This window comes from Grampus griseus, assembly GCF_964374135.1.
Source record: "Grampus griseus genome assembly, chromosome: 4".
Classification (NCBI taxonomy): Eukaryota; Metazoa; Chordata; class Mammalia; order Artiodactyla; family Delphinidae; genus Grampus; species Grampus griseus.
In genome coordinates, this window is record NC_138997.1 from 140,712,888 (window position 1) to 140,736,595 (window position 23,708).

Consider the following 23,708-nt stretch of genomic DNA (forward strand, 5'->3'; position numbering starts at 1 on the left):
AAAATATTAATTCATATACTATACTTATCTTACTCTATTTTTATATCCTTCTTGCTGAGTTCCTTTCTGCCAGGATGTAATTACAGCCTTTTGTTATGAAAATAGAAAAGGTTTAAAATTTCATAGTAAGAGTGTTTTTTATTCCTTTGCAATCACTTCAGTGTGTCTATTTTTGTGATGCTGGGGACCCATCTACAACCTAAAAATAATGGTACATGTAGATAAACGTGGATGTGAGTTTCATAATGACAACCTAGCATATATTTGTCCAGGGTTATTAAAATGGTCTAGACCAGACCATCATTTTCCTAAAATACCAAAGGATTAAGTCACATGGAAGACTTAGAAAACAAACACCAGAGAACTTCTAGATTAAAAAAAGTGTGTGTGTGCCCATCAGAGGATCCTTTTTGGAGATTCACTTTCATCTAGGCCTCGGGGGGAACAATGCATGGGTAAGAATTACTGAAGTTGAAACATTGCTAAAATGTCAGGTATTGGCTCAAATGTATGAACCTCATAAAACTGAGAAGTGCAGGCTCTCGCAAAACAAAGGGCCCGGTCACAGAGCCCAGCAAGCAGAATAACAGTTTAAAGAGAGGCCTGAACGTCAAGGAAGCCCTTAACAAGCAAGTGAGCCACAGGCGCTGCGCACTGGACGTTCTGTCTTAATCACCCATGTCGTCCGCCCAGCGATGTACACGCAGAAACGATTCCTAAATGCAGAGCCTTGGAGAAGGGCAGCTTTTCATTTCTAAACCAGCTTAAGCTGCGCATGACCTAAAGAAAGCTCATTCCTGGGGGTGCCTGAACCTGTGTAGTATTCACAGGAATGAAGGGATGGGGGAACTAGACCAGCGTTTGTGTAGGTCCACGGTTTCTCTAAACCACGTGCCCGGGGAGAAACCCCTCTGGGGAAAGGTACACGAGCGGGCCTTCGGGCAGGAAGAGTCAGAGACAGGTTGGCGTGTTTTATCTTTCCAAAAAAGCTGGCGGTGAGATCAAGGCTCAGAGGAGCAGACGGTCCCACGAGGATGAGGTGGCGGTCGGGTCTACGATGAGGGCAGGTTCCACCGAGACCAGCAAGCAGAGGCCGAGAGCCGGGCGCTCTTGGAAAGGGCACAGCGACCAGGACGCAGGGCGCAGAGACTGGACTGGGACCTGCTCCTGTCGGGCCACCGCGGGCTTTCCCCGAGTGTGTGGCTCCCACAAGACTCTCTGCAGGGTGGACGGCTACGGCCACAGTGGGTACCAGAGCCCCTCCAGCCCTGCAGACCCCGAGGCGAAGGTGGCGGTGGGAACGGGGAGGGGCAAGGAGGAGACCAACTGGGCCTAACGTGTTCTTGCTGTGGGACAGGACCCATGTCCCAGTCACCCCAGACCACCCCGGACTCAGAGGGGACGCCATCCCATGGGCTTTGCAGCTGGGACAGGATTTCAATGTGTGCCCGCGCCCCGACACCCAAGTCCTAACATGAACCCCTTTGATGGTAATCTGCACTTGAACGCACTCCTTCCTCCAGGCTCCCCTTCTCCACCGGATGGGGGCCCCAGCTACAAGCGCACCCCACCCAGAGGATGCAGGACAGTGTCTGGAGCTGGCAGTAAGGTCATTACTCTGCAGCGTCTCCTTTCCGATGGTGATTTCTGACGGTGTTTAATGGCATTGACAGGAATGACAAACTGTCTGCTGGTGCCCGATTACCTGCGTGTTCAGATGCGGATTAAGATGAACAGGGTGTCAAAAAGGAGAGAGATGGGGTGGAGTTTTCATCTTGCCTCAGAGCGTAAGAAAGCTTTCTCTCGTTTGGACAGAAAGCAGGGGTGTAAGTCACAGAGATCCGCAGACCCCCGCCTTCCCGCACGGCTGACCTCGCTCTGCACGCGGCGCACTCACCGAGCCGCTGATGCAGGGGACGTCGTCGTAATGCAGCGCCGTCCCGCTGGGGTGTGCGTAGCCGTTGGCGGTGCTCCCTACATACGGGTTAGTGGACAGAACACGCCTGTTCATGAAGCTGAAAGAGAGGAAACGAGTTACAACCCTCCGATTGATCACCAAGGCTTCCAGGAGCTCTGACGGATGCTCAGGCTCTGTCCGAGGCCGCAGGGTACAGAAGTGTTAGCACAGGACCCAGGCAGAACCGGGTGTTCCTACAGCCGTGGGGCAGACTCCTCACCTGTAGGACAGGACACCACCCGCCCGGAGGACTGCGGCCCGGACCCATGATGACCCTGCCGGGTACCCAGAGCAAGGCCTGCACACACCCGGCACTCGGCAAATAACCCATTTGTGTTAGCAACGTGCTTCTGTCACCAGAGATTTACTGGAACACCTTTCTTTACCTGGACTCTTCGTTGATGAATCGTCTGTGGCTGCTTTTTTTTTCACATGCCTCTTTCATGAGCCTGTTAATTCTCAAAGGCAGAGACCATCTGGCCTGCAAAACTGAAGTATCAATATTTGCTCTCTGGCTTTTTTCAGGAAAAGTCCACGGACCTGTTCTATAGGCATTTTAGAACGTCTATCCCACAGCATTTCTTGAGTTCTCAGTGTTGGTTCAGCGTCACCACCCACCTTCCCCTCTGCCCTGCACGGCCCTGAACTTCTGGGAGCCTCTGACAGTGGCCACCTCCGTCCCTCGTGTCACGGCTCTGCTCAAAACCCCGGCGGCTCCGAGAACTATCCAGGGCTGCATGGCCTGGGAGGCTCCGAGTGCCATGTCCGCTGCCTTCACCCCAGGCTCCCGGCAGCTCTCGCTCGCTGGCCAAGGGCACCCCCTCTGCCCACAGTGCTTCTCTGAGACCCCTCCTCCTTTCAGTCTCGGTGGGAACTTCCCGATCACCCCAGCCTCCCACCTCTGCGTCCCCGTCCTGTCCCCTGCTCCTTCCTACCACTAATCACCACCTAACACGTTGCACGATCGTGTGTCTACCGTCTGCTTTCCTCACTGGAACACGAGCTTCAGGAGGACACGGCCTTTGCCAGTTCTGTTCATCCGGCACACAAAAGGTGCCTGGCAAGTACGAGCTGCACGAATGAATGAACACAGGAAGGAAGGAAGGAAGGAAGGTGTGAATGGTTTGCTCGTGGTGTTGTAAGCGAAAACCCTCAATGCCTAGGGAAGAAACAACCCAGATAACATGTTTCTCCTAATTGGGAAAACTAAGACAGCCTGAAATGAAAAAAATAGTTTTCTGGGTTTTTTTCCAATTTTGCTTCTTCTTGGGATCTTACATTTCTATGGTAACTAGATGAATAAAAGAGAGCAAATGAGAAAGAGTGAAGGCAGTAAGCGGGGAGGTGAGAACTGCCTCTCTGACAAGAGGTCTTGCAACAAAACTACACTGGGATTTCTGGTTCTGAAGAGAATGAGAGGAAGGGGCTGTGAAGGGTCAGCCCCCAGGCTCAAGCTGCAGTTTCCACTCACCCAGCCCTGGCTGCAGGAAGGCGGCTCAGGTGTCCCTCTGCTGGGACAACGCGGCACGCACGGCGAGTCCCACCCTGGACACGGTATTCTCTTTAATTTACAAAATAACTCTTCCTGCTTTTTTCTGATACAAAAATGTATATCATTATTCTATACTTAAAATATATCAGGGCTTCCCTGGTGGCGCAGTGGTTGAGAGTCCGCCCCCTGATGCAGGGGACGCGGGTTCGTGCCCCAGTCCGGGAAGATTCTACATCCCGCGGAGCGGCTGGGCCCGTGAGCCGTGGCCGCTGAGCCTGCGCGTCCAGAGCCTGTGCTCCACAATGGGAGAGGCCACAGCAGTGAGAGGCCCACATATCGCAAAAAAAAAAAAAAAAAAAATATATATATATATATATATATATCAACATATATTTAGGAAAAGAAAATGTACAGAAAAGAAAACAAAAGATTCTCCTTGTTTTTAGATACATATTTGAAGTTTTCTGGTTTAAACATCCCGTTTGAGGGTATTTTGGGGGTGAGGGTTTGGTCATGTGAGAGGCAGGACATGGGATGACCACGCCCTCCCCATGCCTGTGGTCCCAGGACGCTCCACTGCCCGTGAGCACTGATACCTGGATCTGTTCCACGTCCTGGCAGACGGACCCCCTGCCCAGGGACTGTCTCCTGCCTGGTCTGTGTCTCTGGTTTCTGGCGCCCAGCCTGGCACCCACACTGGGACACAGATGCCAGGAAGGAGCATGGACCATGAAGGGGCAGGACAGATGCTCACTCACTTGGAACAGACACCAGCAGGATGCTTCTGACCCACGGAACATAAGGGGAGGTCACAGACACACAGGATGTCCTGTCCCAGCTGGAAGAGACCTCGGCCACCAGCTAGGCTGCCCCTCATCTCACAGAGAGGGACCTGGGCCCCCAGACCAAGTCTCTGGGCCCGAAACAGCGAGTGGATCCAAGACCGAGTAAGAGGCCCCTCACCTTCTGGCCTGGCACTCTTCCTAAAATACGATCGTTAGACAAATAGGAAAGTGGAAGTCAGATAAGAGACATATGCCACTTGTTAAACCAAAAACGTAAGACAGAAGAAGGAAAAAAAAAAGTATAGGTAAAATATACGTAACAGAAGTGTCACCATCTTAACGTTTCTTTAAATATTTTATTCATTTATGTATTTATTTACTCATTTGGCTGCCCCGGGTCTTAGTTGCGGCACACGGGATCTAGCTCCCCGACCAGGGATCGAACCCCAGCGCCCCGCACTGGGAGCGCGGAGTCTTAACCACTGGGCCACCAGGGAGGTCCCTACCATCTTAACCACTTTTAAGTGTACAGGTCTGGGGCACTAAGTACATTCACACGCTGTACAGCCATCACTACCACCCACCTCCAAAACCTGTCATCTTCCCAAAAGCTGAAGCGCTGTCTCCCCACCGCCGGCGCTGGCACCCGGCACCCAGCACCCCACTTCCTGCCTCTGGGGATTCGCCCACTCACCTAAGTGGATCACCCAGTATGCGTCCTCTGGTGTCTGGCTTATTTCACTTAGCGTTAATACCTTCAAGGTTCAGTCATGTTTTCAGGAAACAGATTTTAGAATAAAACCTCCCAGGGATTCAGATGAGAGGGTGACTCAAGGTGAAAGTTTCCTGTCAGTCTGCTTGCTCCCCGCTCTGTGTCCACACTGATCTACCGCTCTGATCACCGTCAATGTTGTCACAGCTTTCTTATGAGGCTCCAACCCAGCATGACTTGAAAAGAGTTCCAGAAGAAACTTTCAGAATATTTGCCCTGTATCGTATCATCTATATACATCTCATTTAAAAACAGGCTGCAGGAAAGCACGTTTCAAATGTTTACCGTTATTAACACCCTTAAATAGGCCACTTTTTCTGGGGGCCTTTACATTACTATTATTTCTTTTACTGTCCTCTTCCCAAAATATACCATTGACCTTTCTCCCTCAGACGTAATCCTATGTCCAAAAATTTCCCCTAATAACCCTGAGAAGATTCATTACCTGGCTGACAATTTACATAAAGGCAAAAATTAATTCAACCTCAGATTATTTAACACACTGGCAAGCTACCATATTTTATAGTTTGAACACTGTTTCCTTGTTAAATCTCTTTTCTCAATTTTTACAGAAGGTTTGGCAGAAAACTAATAAATAAAAATAAACTTCATTGCTAAGTGACATCTCCTATAAAGGTTTTTCCTATAAAGGTTTTAATGGGGTAGCAAAGACTCCTGCAGCCACAAGCTCATTACATGCATACTTTTAATAAATCAGTTTTCAGAATTGCAATCTACATTCCTTTCTCGAAAATGTGACCTTCCCACATTTGGTTTAGATGAATATTCCACACTCATTTGTGCTACAGGGGAAATATTTTTAGTCAGGGTTTCTCTTAGATGTGGTCATCAGTTTGCTTATTATCGCTGAAGTTACACGCGGACTTAGCAGAGGCTTTTTGGAAACTAATAAGGTTCAAAATAGTATGGTTCACAACCATAAGCTCCTTTCTTTTATGTCACTCTAGATGGGTAGATTTTGCAAAAGTGGACTTAAGGATATTACGTTTCTTAAAAAGCTGCTTTAAATGTGCTTTATTTACTGCACGATTAGGAGGTTCACTGTAATTTACCTACACCTTGCTGATTAGATAGAAGGTTATTATGGAAAAAATAACGAGGATGAACAGTCAGCACTTGACTATGTCACCCTGGTTTTCACACAAAAGAACAGAAGCGAGAATAAGCAGTTTGTACTTCAGAAGTCCTCCAGCATTACTGGAGATTTTCCAGTAAAGTCGTACAAGATTAATTCATTTTGTCAAGGCTATTTACCTTAATTGGGTGTAACATGGTGGCTTGATTCCTAATATGGACAAACGTTACCTTCATTTTACTCAGCCCCAGAATGTCCCAGGCAATCATTAAATAAACATTCATTCTACAACCCCATTCAAGATACAAAGGAAGAACGCTCCAATCTCCCATAAACACCACTTGGGTGGAAAAACTAGATGGCGCTGTTCTTATTAACCAGGCAAATGACAGCGTAAACATTTGAGTTTATCTTCTTCCTACTCAAAGGGTAGGAAGCTGATAGAACGTTTATCATCACCTGCTGATTATGTAACTCCATCACCTGCTCTGTTTCAATCTGCCTCTCCTCAGCCCCAATCCAGACTCTCTAAAGATGAAGGAAACAGAAGGGGGAATCAAGGGATCAGAGCTATGGCAGCTAGAAGTTTCAGACATCATGTCGCCTAAACTCTCTGTTTTCTACACAAGGAAGCTGGAACACTAACAGCTTAGGAATGACTTGCCCAGACTTTCCATTTAGTAACTACTGCAGCAGGACCAGAACCCGATTTCCTTCCTCCAGCCCAGGGCGTCCCCTCGCAATCCCACGGGCACCGCTTTACACCAAGGATCAGCAAACTCCTGCCGGGCATGGCCACGTCCGCTGGTTTCAGGACTGTCCTGCTGCTTTTGCCCGGCCATGCGGAGCTGAACGTGGCGACAGAGAGGGGTCGGTCACAGTGGAGAACATGTGGTCTGCAAAGCTGAAAATGTTCACCATCTTGCCCTTCACAGAAAAGTATGACCAACCCCTGCTTTAGACAGTGGACAGCATGAAATAGGAACCAGCCACTTCTTAATTTCACAGATCCATTCCTACACATCAGCAATCCTCAAGTGTTTTTCGTCTTTACATCCTTCGAAGTTACTGAAGACTCCCAAAGAGCTTTGTTCTATGTGGGTGTTTGCTAGCAGTGTTGACTGTATTTGAAATTGAAACTCACAAATGTATTCATTTTTATTCATTTTAAAATAATGGGAATAAATCCACCACATGTAAACATATTTCTATAAAAATTAACTATATTTTCCAAAATAAAAGAAAATGAGCGAGAGAAGTGGTAGTCGTACACGCTTGTAAATCTATTCAAGGTTTGGCTTGCGAGAAGACGGCTGGACTCGCACACGTGCTTCAACATTCAACTGGTTGCAACAAGTCGCTTTGGTTGAAGCATATGAAGAAAATCTAGCCTCCCGCAGATATCCAGTTGTAAAAGTAGATAGCTTTTCCAGGTCATGGTAGATATTCTTTGATGCTACACCAAAGCTCGACAAGGAGTAATTTCTTAATGATTAATTTCCATGTAGAATCTTCACTATACTGCATCAAAAAAGCCAGACTCAATATCACCACCAATCTTATAAGAAAAGTCTGAGTACTGGGAAGCTGTCAGCTCACAGTGGCAGATACAAATCTCCCCGAATTCTCATTTCTGAGTGCAAGCTCAACTCCACTGCAGGCAACAGACACTGCCAAGTGTTTTCCTCGAGGGGAGAGGCTCACTCGGTTCATTTCTGAAAAAGTGTCTGCAAATACTTACGTCTGAATAACCACAGTTCACCTGTTAGTTGTTCTTTCAAGTAAAAGCGAAAAAATGGTGGTGGGGTTAGGGAGCGGCTAGTTGAGTTAGCAACTCAGTCTTACAAGAGCGTCTCCTCAAGACAACATGACAGTTCAGTCAATGTAAGTGCTTTGTGTGTCCTGCCCACTACGTAAATGTTAAAAAGACACGTACTCGAGAGACTTCATAAAAATACCTACTATCTGGCCCTTCACAGAAAAAGTAATAATTGTACTGCTTCACCACAGACATCTTTTTGTTTTCTTTTTTTCCTTCTGGCTGCGCTGCATGGCTTGCAGGATCTTAGTTTCCTGGCCAGGGATCAAACCCATACCCCCTGCAGTGAAAGCGTGGAGTCTTAACCACTGGACCGCCAGGGAAGTCCCCATCACGGACATCTTAAGTGAACACAGCATATCCTTTTACTACAAGCGAGTGGCAATGGTCACAGCACAGTGTGGAGTGACCACTGACGGTCCTAAGGCACCTGCCAATCTATCCCCCACCACCGCCCTGCTGTTGCTTTTGCACCATCGATGCAAATGTCAATACAGCGAAGGAGAAAAATAATTGCTTCCAATTATTATGAGAATAGTTTTGACCTTGGGGACTGCCTGAAAGGGTCTTGAATACCCCCAGGGGTCTGTGGACCATACTTTGAGGACTGCTGCTATAATTTTCTTTGCCATCATTATGTTAAGGAAATATTCATAGTTTAAAAGGACGTTTTTGTACATAACAGCACTTTAAAAACAATCACATTTAAGTTTTAAAAGTATATGATTGATGGCTTTGAAAACTCAGTCGTCACTACAGCAATATGTCGAATTATTTATGCTTTATGGAACTGTTCCCCTAATACAGGGGTCAGCAAACTACAGCCCATGGGTCAAATCTGGCCCACTGCCTGAGTTTGCAAATAAAGTTTTATTGGCACATGTCCATTCATTTACGTGTGTGACTGCAGTGGTGGAGCTGAGTAGTTTTAACAGGGAACATTTGGTCCACAAAGCCAAAAATATTACTATCTTGCCTTTTGCAGAAAAAGTTTCCCAACCTCTGTTCTAACAGAAAACACAGATGGTTGAAATGACAAACATTTCAGCAAAATTTGGGTTAATATTATACAAAAAGGAGTCTTCAGCTGTTTTTTTTTCCCCCTTGAAGGCTATACACTTACATAAAAGGAAAAGAAAATTAGGGAAAAAATAAAGTTGTTTAATTTCAGTACCGCTTCGCACGGCGGTGGATCTTACCAGAAGGTTTGCTTGGCCGTCTGAATGACACTGGCCGACATCTCCACGTCTATGTAATCATAGTGCAGGGCCCCAGGGTCTGTGGAGGACCCCGTCTCAGCCAGCAAAATCCCAATCCACCTGCCCATGTCTTCAGAAGAAGATGCCTGTTGAGGTGAAGGGGGGAAAAGTGCATTTTACTTAAGTAACAGTAAAGAGTTTTAACGTTTTCATTAAAATGTCAAAAAAGAGACAACATAACAGGAAAGGCGGTGGAACACGAAGCACCTGAGGATGTAGACAAGGAGGCAGCCGCTACCTGAGCCACGGGATTAACACCGCGTCCACTCCAAGCCTTAATGCGGAAGCTGCATAACGGTTATTCCCAAGGAAATAAAAACCCGAGGTCCTAAGATGCCTCCCAATTATTTTGGGGAAAGGCACTAGGGTGGAAGGCATGGAAATTCATGGAATTATTTAAATCTCAGCTAAAAGAAGCCGTTTAGAAAGGCTCCTTAATTTGGCAACAAAATCTGGGAAGCAGAAAGGGCCCCTCTAACCATAGCCGCTTAACCTGGAAACCACACCAGGCCACGGCCCCTGTAGGTCACCAACTCTGGTGACCAGTAGCCCCTGCTGTGGTCTCCTGAATGGGCCTGGAAGGGCAATTTTATTTCCCTGATTAGATGGTACAGAATATTAACCTACTTTCACTTTCATATTAGTCGTGTTTATATAGGTGTAATGTTTATAATCGTTGGGCTGCTTCGCGCATGTCATTCTTTAAGATGTTTGAAATGCTCCCCAGATGTCATCTGCCTAATTTGCAAGTCTGAAATATATCTTTAAGATTGGGTTCATTAAAATTTTAAGCCGTCCTTCTTATGTGATTTAGAAAATCACTTACATTACGTTCATAATGGTATTTCAAATGTCTAAATACTATTGGCTAATCAACTGTGTAAGTCATATTTAAAGTTTAGGGGAAACTGAGCTATCGAATGTGAGTTAACTGAATGTCAAAGAAAAAATAAATATTTAGCTTTTTGCAAAAATTACAAATTTTTTATATAAAGGAAGATCTGTAAGTTTAGCTTCAAGACTTAAAGAAAACTGGGTTTCATCATTATAACCTTGATGAGTTGAACAGTGATCAGAATACAAGTAATCATATATATATACCCCATGGCAGGCTCTCGGGAGGAAGAGCCATTGACAAGGAAGGAGTTGGTTTTTGTGTGCTGATAGAATTGGCTACTGATACTGTACAAGCAACAGTATCATATGCGGCCATGGACAAAGTGAATGGATTCCAGTTACACGCCTTACAGAGAGTAAGAATGTAATCAATGTTTGCTAAATTGAAATGAATTGATTTGAGTGCTTGGATAGTAAAAAAATCACAAACATGTTCTCTTCACTGGTCTTTTGTCCTCCTCCAAACGAAATCTATGTCAAGAATGTATCTACGACTGAATCTATATCCGTGTATCTATAACTATTTCATTTAAGCATTTTTAAAAGTATGTTAACATAATATCTAAGATGTGGTTGATACTATTAAACTGTTAACTATTTTCTTCATTGTTTAAGAAATTTCCTCGTAGGCTTTTAAAAAATAATAACTCTGTGGCCTTGGACTAAAGTTAGAAGTATTGGGTGCGATCCTGTGGTTTTTAGTATATAAATAGGTATACATGCAGGTACACACATGTATATACGCACATGCCTGTGTGTAATACGTATAACACAGAAACATGCCTGAATATACATAGGTACAAACACACGCACACACACAATTTCCTATGACTACTGAAAAGGCCAGGCGCAATGACACCCCAGTAACTCTGAGCACGCCTTCTACCCAGATCCTGGTTTCTAAACACCATTACCCACTAGGAGTCGTCCACTAAGAGCTCTTCGGATCACGGCTGATTCCAAGAGGCCTGGGGCAGAGACGAGTACAAGATGAGCCTGGAACATCTTGTTGTATCATAACATGAGGAAAGAGCTCAAAGAAAGAAGGGGACCACGGACTGTGGTGTCTTTATTACAGGGACATAGCAAAGGCCACATGGCTCGAAGGGCTTTCTGCTGACCAACTCTGTTCATTTGACCAGGATAAATCATGACAATAAAGGATTATAAACACTGATTAAAACAATACTCTATGAACCCCTGCTGATATACATATATATATAAATGAATGAATAATTAATTGAGAGAAAGGGAAATCTTCCTTATAGTAGATACTAACTAATAAGCGTAGAAGGAATAATGGAATTAGAAAGTCCCCATTTAGCAGCTGTCATTTTAATAACTGTATCAGGCAAGAGTCATTCACGGATGCTAAGAATTAGTGGGTGAAATTGTGAGTGAGAGGATATTGAAAGAGTCTCAAAGAATCTTCCCGCATGAAGCTTATTAAAGACAAACGGGAAACACAGTAACTTTGCAGTGGGGAAGCCATGCAGACACCCCACCTGAGAGATCAAAGTTAACATCACCAGTCGTGGGACAAACTGACGGGCGTACCTGCTTAAGTGATGCAGTACCAAACACACCACTGCTTCCACGTGCCCCTGCCAAGCATGCCCACCCCAGATTCGAATTTCAAGGAAATGGCAGATATGCCCAAACTGAGGGACCGTCTACACAATAATGGTCTGTACCCGTCCCAAGCATCAATGTCATGAAACCAGACAGAGAAAGCCAAAGAGACTGCAGCTGAATGCAACACACCACCTGGCGTTTCCTTCCGCTGACAAGGGACATCATTGGGATAGCTGGGAAAATCTGATTAAAATCTGTAAGTCAGATAACTGTATTGCATGAGTGTGAATTTCCTGATTTTGATAATTATACAGTGGTTTTAGTAAAGAAATACCCTCATTCTGAGCAGCTTCACACTGAAGTGTTTAGGGATAAAGGGGCAACACGTCTGTAAAAGGTTCTGAAAAAATGTACACAGAGACAGAGACAGAGAAAGAGAGGGAGGGAGAGAGAGGGGAAGAGACCATGCGAGAGATATCAAACATGGTAAAATGTTAGTATTTGGGGAATATGGGTGAAGGTATATGGAATCATTTGTACTAGTTTCACAACTTTTCTGTAATTCTGAAATTATCTCAAAAGTTAAGACAAAATGGTCTTAGAAAAAGTACAGAATACACTTTACTGGTCGGATCACTGCATTTCCTAACTGATTCAGGCAAACTCTTTGCTTATGTTGGAACACTGAGTGTGGTTACGTGTGTGTGTGTGTGTGTGTGCGCGCGCGCGTGTGTATCCGTGTTTGATTCAATAACTGGAATGGGAAAAGGCAATGAAACACAACCCCCATTTTTTGGGGACGTGAGGCTGCACCTACAGGAATGGGAGCAAAGACAGGACAGGGCCCTTCTCACCCAGCTGCTCCCCTGCCCCTGCCCCTGCCCTCCCCACGGGGGCTCCTGTCACCACCCGGTGTCCAGGCCAACGTCTCACTTTTCACCCCCGAATCCAGCGTGTGCCAACCCACAGCGTGTGCCTTCCTGTCCTCGCAGCCTCTCAGATCTGCTGCCAGAGCTCTCACGTGACACCTGAGTTGTTTGCATCCAGAGTACAGTTTCCTCATTTACGTTTTTGGCTTCTTTCCACTCTCATCCACCCTACAGCTCTCAGCCCTCATAAATGCTTACAAAGCACACCGACTCTAGCCCAATGCTCTGTTTTACAGACAAATAAAGAAGCCGAGAGAGAAAAACAGACTGGGTTGTGATCAAAGTCTGCAACAGAACTAGGACTGGGGCCCAGATATCCTGATCCCAGCCAGGCCTGGCCTCCCGTCTGGGAAGTCAGCCGCAAGGGCAGGCTCGGCCCTTCGACCTGTTATCTCAAACCATCCAAGCCATCGGGCAAGGAGCCCTGTGTGAGAAAGAACTACGTTGTTAATCTCTTTTTGTCCCCACCAAAAAAAAGCAGTCTCTGAAAATAACTCCTATCTCCTACTAAGACCTTCTAGGTTGGCTAACGGGGCCCCTTTGATCTTGGTCACGAGCCCACGCCCTTTCCCTCACTGGTCAGTGACACTGCAGTCATTTAGATTAGGCTCTGCATCTGATTAATTCAGAAGACACATGAGCCATGCCACCAAACCTAAAATATCCTCATTTCTATCAACTGTATAGCATAACTATACTTACACGTACACTCTGATATTTGTGTATGCGTGGATACACATATGTATGCGTGTGTGTCTTTGTATCTTAATCATGATAATGCTAAGTGAAAAAAAAAGACAAAGGAAAAAAGGTCTGAATTAATATTGGGTAGAAATAATAACAGACGATAAATAAAAATTTTAAATTTCAAAAACGAAAGTTTTAAGCTAAGTTTGAATTGCCTTTTTTTGCTTTCGTGAATAAGGAGGTCTGAAAAAGCAACCAAACAATAAAATGCATGCAAAGCCAAGGGTTCTTAAAAACCAAAGGTGTTCTTTTGTAATCTGGCTCTCTGGCCACTGTCGATAGGCAACTGGTAGTCAAAAAACACCTGCTCCATCGGTGAAGAAGCCCAGAACATTCCAAAGGACAGCTTGAAGGAAATGGCACCAATTCAGAGGCAGACCACGGTTAGGGGAGAAGTTTTACTGGAAATTTTAAAACAAGTCGTTTTGTGGCCACTTTTAGAAAGCAATCTACTGCCTGGAATTGTGTACTGAACTTCCACGCAAACACGAACAGAGAGGATATCAGACAAGGAGGTGACCCGGCAGGCAGTCTACCGTGGACACTGTGCAGAGAACTGGCTGTGCCGTCCACACAACTGGGGCCCCTCGGAGAAGAAAAGCAGGACACGTGGGACGGGACAGAACCAAAGCTGCCATCAGCCGGCTGTGAGGACCTGACGGGGCGTCCAGGCCGGACCCTAGAAGGCAAACCACCGCGAGCGAATGCCCTGTGGCTCCCACCTCCAACACGGCCACCTCCTGGCCGTTGCGAAGCAGCCGGAACGTCAGGGGGTGTTTGGAGTCCAGCCCCGGGATGACCTCGCAGCCACGGAGCGGGATGGAGACGATGTGGGTCTTCAGGTCGGCCCTGTCCTTGTGGAGGATGAGCTTGTTTTCCTTGACGCGGCACCAGCGCTCCCGCCAGCGGCTGTTGGAGAGCACGTTCAGGTAGCCTGCAACGAGAGCAGGCCCGTCAGCCTCCCCAGGAAGGATGCGCCCCAGGAGGCCACGAAGACGGAACGAACCCTGCACACAGCACGTCTGCAAGTGCAGGCTCCTGGGAGCAACAAGAGCCACCACTGCAAGATGACTGACCTCCATCAGCTCTGGGGGCTGAGACAGGACAGACCACCCAGGAGCCCGAGTGCACTGTGTGATGCGTGCTGAGGACCACGTAGGGAACCCAGAGCTTGCCCGGTGTATGAGAGGTCACTGAGCCATCAGTGGCTGGCAGGAGAGAGGCTATGAGGACACACTGCCATCCTCAAATAGCTGAAGGGACCTCACCCAGGAAAGGGTTCGGGTTCATTCCGAGTAGCTGCAAATGACACCACCAGGGCAAAAGTGACAAGACAGGCAGATTTGGGCTTAACATGAGGAATAAGACTACCTGAAAATGAAAGCTTTCCACAAAACAGGCAGCCCTGGGAGGGGATGAGTTCCCCACCACTGGAAGTATTCCAGCAAATGACGGCAAATCCTCGGGATGGGATTCCTGCCCAGAGGCCAGAGATGCCCTTCCTCAGTGCCCTCTGACTGGAGGATGCTGTCTGACTGCTGAAGTCTAAAGGCCTGAGTCTGATGCGTGTGGAGTTTTGTCATCCACGTCTCTGAGGCTGCACTACATTCTCAGTGCATAACGGATGGAATGTGATGGAATTACAAGAAGAGCTGTCCTCATTTTTTTTTTTTTTTTTGCGGTACGTGGGCCTCTCACTGCTGTGGCCTCTCCCGCTGCGGAGCACAGGCTCTGGACGTGCAGGCTCAGCGGCCATGGCTCACAGGCCCGGCCGCTCCGCGGCACGTGGGATCTTCCCGGACCGGGGCACGAACCCGTGTCCCCCGCATCGGCAGGTGGACTCTCAACCACTGCGCCACCAGGGAAGCCCTGCCCTCATTTTTAAAAAAAGGAAATCACCTCAAATACAAGAAACTGATCATTTTCACCTGTCACAAACATACAGTGCATTTTTCTGGAAATAACAAGGCAGGACAAACAGATTTCACGGGGTGACTTCTGACCTGTCCATAATGCTAGGAAGACGGAGGAAGTAAGTGAACAGCATATAGAGTCCAGGTCAACAAGGAAGAAGTGAAACAAGGATTCCTTAAGTCATTCGGCTGCTCTTTCGAGTCACACACACACATACACACACACGTGTGCACACACGCACACACGTGCAGCTCAATAAATAAATAAATAAATAAAATCCTTTCTGATCCTGATTTTTTAAATGTCTTTTTCCAAAAGGGATCTGGACGACGCCTTTTGCTTCTCTTCTGTCCTGCACCTTACACACTTTATTAGCAATGGATAAATGCTATAAAGGCTAAAACCAAACGAAAACAAAACCCCAAATAGGGGTGTTAGAGGTTCCAGAATGATGCTATTTTATGTATAGACGTTACTATACATAACAGCTCAATGAATTCACTAGGAAAATGCTTATAATACTTAAATGTACGTTCAGGGCTTCCCTGGTGGCACAGTGGTCGAGAGGCCACCTGCCAATGCAGGGGACACGGGTTCGTGCCCTGGTCCGGGAAGATCCCACATGCCACGGAGCGGCTGGGCCCGTGAGCCATGGCCGCTGAGCCTGCGCGTCCGGAGCCTGTGCTCTGCAGCGGGAGAGGCCACAACGGTGAGAGGCCCGCGTACCGCAAAAAAAAAAAAAAAAAAAAGTACGTTCAGTTGAATATAAATCAGTTCTACCAATATATCCTAAAGGGTACCTGGGACTAAAACTTCCGTTTGGGACACAAGTTGCCATATTTGTAAAATTACAGAGAAAATGGAGAAGTGAGCCCATGAGCTCAAGTGCCTGGGACCTGAAGTTCCTTGCACTTTGCACAATTACGAGGGACTGGAGGGAGGCGAAGACAGGCTGGAGAAGCAGAGTTCAGAAAAAAAAGGAGGCTCACACCCTGATCTCCTTCCTTCTTGTTCATGGCTACGCAGCGAAGACCGACCTGAAGCCCTTTGACAGTTAAAGATGGAAGAGAAAGAGCTGCTGTTTTCATTCTGGGAAATACTATTTGGAAATGACATAGTTCTGATCCACTTATTCTTTTTTTTTAAGCTCTACTTAAAACATATAGTCAAATGTAATATCTGAACATCTGAGTAACAGCTATTAGAACTATTTAATATCTCCGTCTATAAGTCATTAGTCACGCTGAAGGCCACATCTTTGGATTTTTTGGAAGTAGCTGGCAACTGCATCCATCATAAATATGTCCCGAGCACGAATGGACACACGTGGTGTATGGACAGTATGATGGCAGGCGTACAATTAAGAAGAAACAAACGGAAGCATGGATGGCTTTCAACGAACTTAGTCGATTGGGCACACAAGGTCGACAGGCGAGTGAACAGTTTGTAGAAGGAAGCACTAAGGCCCAGGGCACTGATGGACGTGACCACTGGGGCTGGCAGAGTGGAGGCTTACGTGTGCTCCGGAGTGGAGGCTTAGGTGTGCTCCGGGGCGGGTCCTCACCTGGGCCTTAAGGGGCTGGGGGATCCCTTCAGGCCTGGAGAAGCGGGGAGCGTGGTGAACTAAGACTTGAGACGTCTAGTGACCTGGTCACAGAAAACCTCGGAAGCTACTGTAGGGGCCCGTCCTTGTTGCAGAAGATGGCGGGGGTCACAGTGGGGAAGGAGATGCCCAAATGTTTATTGAGGAATTTAAGCACACCTGCCTCCTCAGTAACAGTGAGGGCATTCCTCTAAACTTGAACAGGACTTCTGGCCCTTAGAATTCACCACGTGGGTGCACCTGTCCCCAGCGCAGGGGGGCCGCAGCTTCTGAGTGCGGCTCGGCCAGCCACGCGCATGACGCATCTCCTGAAGAGGGGAAGGTGCTCATCAGGTTTTCTTCCCTGACCAAGTCACCAAATGCCATGGGTTTCTTGACATGTGAGTCACAAAAGGAATGATTACATTGGACAGATCCACACTTTAGTCAGAGCATGACTTCAAAGGAAATGACCATATTTTAACGCCTTCCTCATAATGAGTTACAGTTGCCCAAAAGGGAAAAGCAAAACGAGAATCACAGTGGGTAACAGGCCTGTTTCTGTAAAGAGCAAACGCCGCGGAAACAAGCCCACATCTGGCATTTGGCCCCCCCGCCGCAGGCTCCCCGCCTTCTCCAAAGAGGTGGCCGAAATTCCTACTTTCTGGGTAGGGACCCCGGATGAGGGAGAGACCACGCAGGGACATGGCAGGCAGCTCACCGAAGTACCCGGGAGTCAGAGGGCAGGGCCCATATCCCCTAATATTCTTTCTCCCCGCCACGACACGGCTAGGCTGTGATGGGATCCCTGCCGACACAGGACCCCGTCAGCCCCGAGACGATCAGCCTGAGCAGACACCCACCACCAGGTGGCACCAAAGAGCAGCCGGACCCCTTAGCAGGCTCGCCTGGGTCAGGTCAGCGCCCTGCTAATAAGGCGATTCCAATATCACTTGATGTTTTGTTTGTCTGTTCCCACCTATCATGTTATGGTGAGATGTTACGGTATCGTAACCATCTGGGAATTTCGGTTTGGTGTTCTGAGGTTATCTTTGCTCCGAATTCTAAAGAAAGAACTCTAAGGCCTCTTGCAAAACTTGGTGACAAGTGCGTATAAGGTTTCATGAGGACGGCCTGAGGCTGACCAAACACTCACAACCACAGGAGGAGGGGGCAGATGTGAACAGTCCCGCGGTCAGCTGCGTGGGGACCTGGCGCCTCTGGTCCAGCAGCTGCAGACGAGCAGACAGGGCCGCCTGGCCGAAGGGGGGCCCGTGTCCACTGACTTCTTCTCTAGGACGGGAAGGGCAGCGTCTCCGGTGCTCTGGTCACACTTTTGTGAGGACTTTCACTGAATTGCTCGTCTCATCTTAGCCAGCCTCAGACTGTGATCGGCTGAGAGGAAAGGGGCTGCTGAGAGCTGATCCCCGCCCTGCGACGCCGAAACCCTCCCTTCCCCACCAGAGGCACGCGCCCTCCAGCGGGCACCCAAAGAACCCGAGACACCCTTGACGTCAAGAACGCATCCCTCCCCCTTGATTAAATGTCACCTGACCTTCTGTCGGGTGGATTACGACAGGAAGTGAGAGGCATATAACTTCCCTGCACATCCACCAAAAATCCTACTGCTGAAAACGTCACAAAGTCACTGACCATTAGAGCCAGAAGGGGCCCCAGAGATAACCAGAAGGTCTTCCAACTAGCCCAGGTTACCCTGCCTCGGGTAGCCCTCCATCCTAGCAACTGGGGACCACTCCTTTCACTCAGCTTCTGTATTTCTATGATCGATATTTTCAATGCCACTCATCCGGCATTGCCCTCATGGCGGCTTGACTATGTCTGGTACGCTTAGGTTTTTTTCAGGTGAACAAATGAATGATAATAGCGACCATTTACTGAGCATAAATTACTAAGTAGGCAATGAGCTTAATGTTTCATGATTTTATCCTCAATTCTAAGGAAAAGAAAGTAGTTTAAGTATAAGCCTATTTCATAGGTGGGGAACCTGAGGCTCAGAGAAGTGTGTGCGACTTGCTTAAGTTAATTCATTCAATTAACAAGTGTTTACTGAGCTGCTATTATCCACCAGGCTGTGTGCTCGGTGCTGGGAACACAACTGGTGGGTGAATTCGACCTACATCTTAATCCAGTAATGGGAGGAACAAGAAATTGGATAATTCAGTGAGACAAGGTTGTTAGAGGCCCTGAACTGACTGAGCACAGGATGATACGATTAGTCCAAGGTTTCAAAACTCCCACGGGGTAGCCTGCAGGGATCCAGAGGAGAAGAAGGTGGACAGTTGCGAGGCTTGCGGACGAGTCCAAACAACAGACAGAAACAGGCTGGGGAAGACAGAAAGGCATCTCCTGATGCCCTTATACGGTGACGATACTTCCGGAACGCCTGAGCACTGGAGATGGGAAAATAAAGGACCCATCTTTGCTCAGGGGTTTGTGTGCAAGTCTCGGATCATCCTGTGAAAGTGGCTGTTTGTGGGGTGGACCCGGCTGGTGCTAAGCGCAGCACCCGCTGGCTGAGGGCCCGAGAGAGGGGTGAGAGCCAGGCAGGACAGGCGGAGCGGGGGGCTGGGGTGGGCGCCTCTTCCCACCCCGCCTGCGGGAAACCTGCAGAGAGCCCTCTCCTACCTGCCGGCATTTCTCCTGCGCACCCAGAGCCCCAGCTGGCCGGGCTGCATCTCCCAGAAGAGCTGGGATTTGGACTCAGCTCCCAGTTGCCCTGGGGACGCTCTCGTCTGTGCCCCGTCCGCGTGGCACTCTGGGAAGGATGGGGTTCTTGGGCCTTCATCCAGCTACTTTTCCTGCCTGAGACTTTGCAGCTGTCCTAACATAACTGAAGACAGTCATTCTCCCTCTCGATTTCTCCACAGACTTCTCCCCCGTCCCCCGGCCCAGCAAAGAACTAGATGACAAATTTTAAAACCTTGTGCACAGAGGATGTTCTCTTAGTGGAGGCGAAAGACGTCCACGGAGAGCCTGGCAGAAACCCTCAGGTGATGATGCGGGGCTGCAGCTCCACCAGGCCTGCTCTCTGAGCAATTCCACTGTGCCCTTAGGCCAACTGCCCACGCAGCTGTTCATTAGGAGTCACGAGGGTGGCGAGCCCTGGGGGACGGGAGGGGGACGGGGGAGACCTGTGCTTCAGGACAGCGACAGGGTTGGCCGGCGGGCCTGGCCCTGTCCCCAGCTGGCCGTGTGACTCAGGGCAAGTCCCACAACCTTCCCGAGTTCTCGGTGTCCTCATTGTAAAATGAGGGGTCTGGACCACAGTTGCTAAGTTGCCTTCCATATGAATGTTTAATTGTTTTTCATGAAAGAACCTCTATTTCCTTTGCTGATCTGGGGCAGTTTTAAGAAAAAAAACCCAAAAAACTAAAAAAGGAGTTCCCTTTTTGTTGGCTAATTCCCTCTTTCCATTTCTAACTCCTGACTCCTATCTCCTCTCCAGGGCTAATGCCAGCGGGAAACAACCGCAGATCACCCAGTGCTGTGAGCCGCTCCAGCAAGGGCAGAGGGCCACAGGACCCTGCATTCACAGCCCCCCTGCAGCTGCCCTCCCGCCAGGGCTCTGTCCAGCTGGCTCAGCTTCCGCAGGGCGGTCGTTCTCAGTGGAAAGAGCATCAGTCAGCGTGCTTCTGTGACCCCACTGCCGTCGGACCAGGGGCAAGTTCACGACCTCTGCATGCACGGGGGCTCCCAGACTGCTGGCCTCCATCTGCGGCCACCATCTCCCCTCCCAGCTCAACCCACAGGCGGCCGCTTCATGGCGGCCTCCCTGGGATGACACCTCAACCCCGAGCGGCCTCGACCACTGCCCGCCCAGCCATCTTCCACTCCACACGCACTTCTGCACAGCACCCCAGGGGGGTTACTGTGTCACCAGAAGTCTATCAGGACTTCCTAGGGTCACACCTGTGAGGAGCTGGGAGTCCACCCTGCCCCCCCCTCGGGAGGCCCCCTGCCCCAAGTCTACCCGCGCTGCACTCCACAACCGACTCTTCCTGCCCACCCGCACAGCTCTGAGCTCACGGCGCCCTTCCAGCACAAGCCACCCCCTGGGACGTGATATCGGCTGAAGAAATGCATTTTTGCGCGTGTGGCCCAACTTAGGCACTAACGGGCGGCATCTAAACGCTGCTGTCTTTTGGCATCCTCAGTAACCCAGAACCGTGGACAGAAGAGATGCTCGATGAGAGAGGGAACAAAGAGAGAGAGAGAGGTAAACAGCGGGCACACATAAGAGCCATTACGGGACGGACGTGTGACGCGCCCTGTGGTCCGCAAGGGGAAGTACAGCCCATTCTTATTTTTCCTAAAGGCTAAATATCCGTCTTTCAGCCTCTAAAGCGTTTCTCCTTAAAGGGGTCGCACGGTTCTCGTAAACGCGGTTGCCTAGGAAACACCGCGCACGTGTGGTCTAACTTCTCCAGGGAGGTGTTCCCTGAGGCGCCTCCGCGTAAGTCACATCCCCGCCAGACTCTCCCGCTGCCCCTCTCGTATCCCCGCCGTGTTCGTGATCAGAGTCAGTCACCACACGTTTGTCTCCGTGACCCCCTGCCTCAGGCCGCCCTTCGGGCGCTAGGCTGGATGCAGTGGGATCGCAGGAGTCATGTGGTCGTCGCGTCCCCTGCCCCGCGGACGCAGCCCCACCGCCAGCAGCCCAGAGAACACTTACTGGACGAAGACCCACGAGGGGAAGGGTCAGCCGGCCCGACTGCACTTGAGGCGGAAGCTTGAGAAGTGGAGCAGCCCCAGAAAGGTGAGTCGTGTGACGTCAGGCCAAGGGAAGGGGCTGCCAGGGACCCTGTAAACGCTCTTACACACCCGCCTCCGCTGGCCAACCGCCCATGCGTACGTTTCCCTTTAAAGACGCTTAAAAGGAATTTGGGGGCTTCCCTGGCGGTCCGGTGGTGAAGACTCTGTGCTCCCAAGGCAGGGGGCCCGGCTTCGATCCCTGGTCCGGGAACTAGATCCCGCGTGCATGCCGCGACCAAGAGTTCCCTTGCCGCAACTAAGGAGCCCTTGAGCCGCAACTAAGGAGCCCGCCTGCCGCAACTAAGACCCAGTGCAACTAACTAACTAACTAAATAAATAAATAAATATACAACAAAAGATAAAGTTAAAAAAAGAAAACGGGATTTGGAAGAACCTCATGGGATCAAAGAGAGAATTTGTTTTTTGTTTTGAGAGAACTTCAGAGATCATCTCAAACGCCTGCAAGGCCTTCATTAATAAGCAGTGAAATGCAATCCATTCTCCACAATTTAACTGATCACAAGCCCAACGTCAAACAGCCCAATCAGTAAGACTTAGAAGAACATGACGCAGAGGTGTCCCCGGAGAGGGTCTCCGCGTGCTCGGGGAGAGGGTGCAGACCTGGCAACCCCACGCACCCCCGTCTTACCACAAGTAGGCACATCTTCCTCCGCTGAGGAGGTCTGTTCATCCGTCGATGGCTTTTTCTTTCCCAAACCGATGATCTTGGTGATCTTTTTCCCGGTGACTTTAGACACAGTTCCCTTGGCCTCTGATTTGGAACTTTTTTTCCTCTTAACTGTGAAGAAAGGTGACGACAAAAAAGCATGTTTCAACGAGAGACTTTAACTGAAAAGAAACATCAAAATAAAGCGTGACTCACGGCCGATTTTCTTTCCCCAAATTTCTACTTACTGAGCACCTGCCGTGCCTCAGCTACTCGTCTAGATACAAGAGGACAAAGCAGAAAACAGGCACTCCCAGGAAGCTTGTGTTCCACAGCAGGCTGAGAACACACGCACACACGCACACACACGTACACATGTGCTCGCACGCACGCGCGCGCGCACACACACACACACACACACACACCCCTGAAGGAGGTCGGATGATGGAAAGGCCTTTGTAGACCTAAACTAGGGTTACGTGGTACAGTGACCGGGCCGTCAGGAAGCAGAGGAACTAAGTATCAGTACAAGGCAGCATCTGTGCAGAAACCCGAGGGAAGAGCCGTCCGGGCAAGAAGAGCATCAGCTAACACAGAGCCTGTGATGCTGGAAGGAGCCGGACACGTCTAGAAACACAAGACAGGCTCGGGCAGCTGCAACCTGGCCTGCACAGGGAGGGGTCCGGCAGGTAAGGGGGCAGGGGGACTCAGCGAGCCTCCACCAGCCCCTCACTGACCTGTCAGACTCACGTGGGATTCCGCCCCATCCAGAGCTGTTAGACCAGCAGCCTGCATTCCAGCCCCGTGTGTTCTGTTTGGCCTGCAGTGCTAAACCGTATGCACAAAATTCATGAATGTTCTGCATGAAGATGAATGACTTCTGGCCCCCCTTGGAAAACGGGAAGGCCTGGCAACTCTGAACCCACATTTTGGTAAGCGACAGCGGGCAGGGACAGAGCCTGAGAAGACGCAGCCGTGCGCAAGGACCTACGTGCCCAGCTGACGACAGTCCACGGACCCCAGCCGACTGAGCGCCAGCGGCCAGCTGCTATCCTGTGCCTGACCTGTGGCGGCAATCTGCTCTCTCCAGCTCCTGCGGGCTTTGCCTACGACCTCCGACAGAATCACGGGGGTGGGGAGCGGGTGCAGAACCAGAGTGGGTGCTAAGGATGGTCCAGGACTGAGGGACAAGACCCTTCCCACCAGAGCACTTCTGGCAGGTGAGTTGTCACCTGGGGCTGTTCTGTGCCTGCTGCTGGGGCCAAGGGCCTCGCTCAGAGGGCCCCGGAGGGACCCACAGCATCAAGGCCAGACACCATCACCTGAACCCCCGAGACCCCCAACGGCCCCTGCTCGGTCCTCTCCAGGAGGACCCCTCACTCCTCTGTAACTCAGAGGGTGGCACGGACCTTTCGGAAAATGTAATGAAAGTCAAGAATTCCTT

The 23,708-nt window shown here is 49.3% G+C and overlaps 1 protein-coding gene across 2 annotated transcripts in view; it reads right to left on the minus strand.

The window, feature by feature from the left end:
• Window positions 1-23,708, minus strand: part of AFAP1 (actin filament associated protein 1) — a 149,217-nt gene that overhangs the window by 18,557 nt on the left and 106,952 nt on the right. For both annotated transcript variants that reach the window (XM_082653935.1, XM_082653936.1), the window contains 4 exons: window positions 22,247-22,396; window positions 14,051-14,262; window positions 9,121-9,266; window positions 1,898-2,015 (listed from right to left, as the gene is read on the minus strand). In XM_082653935.1, coding sequence (XP_082510061.1) covers window positions 1,898-2,015; window positions 9,121-9,266; window positions 14,051-14,262; window positions 22,247-22,396 — 626 coding nt within the window. The remainder of the gene's footprint in view (window positions 1-1,897; window positions 2,016-9,120; window positions 9,267-14,050; window positions 14,263-22,246; window positions 22,397-23,708) is intronic.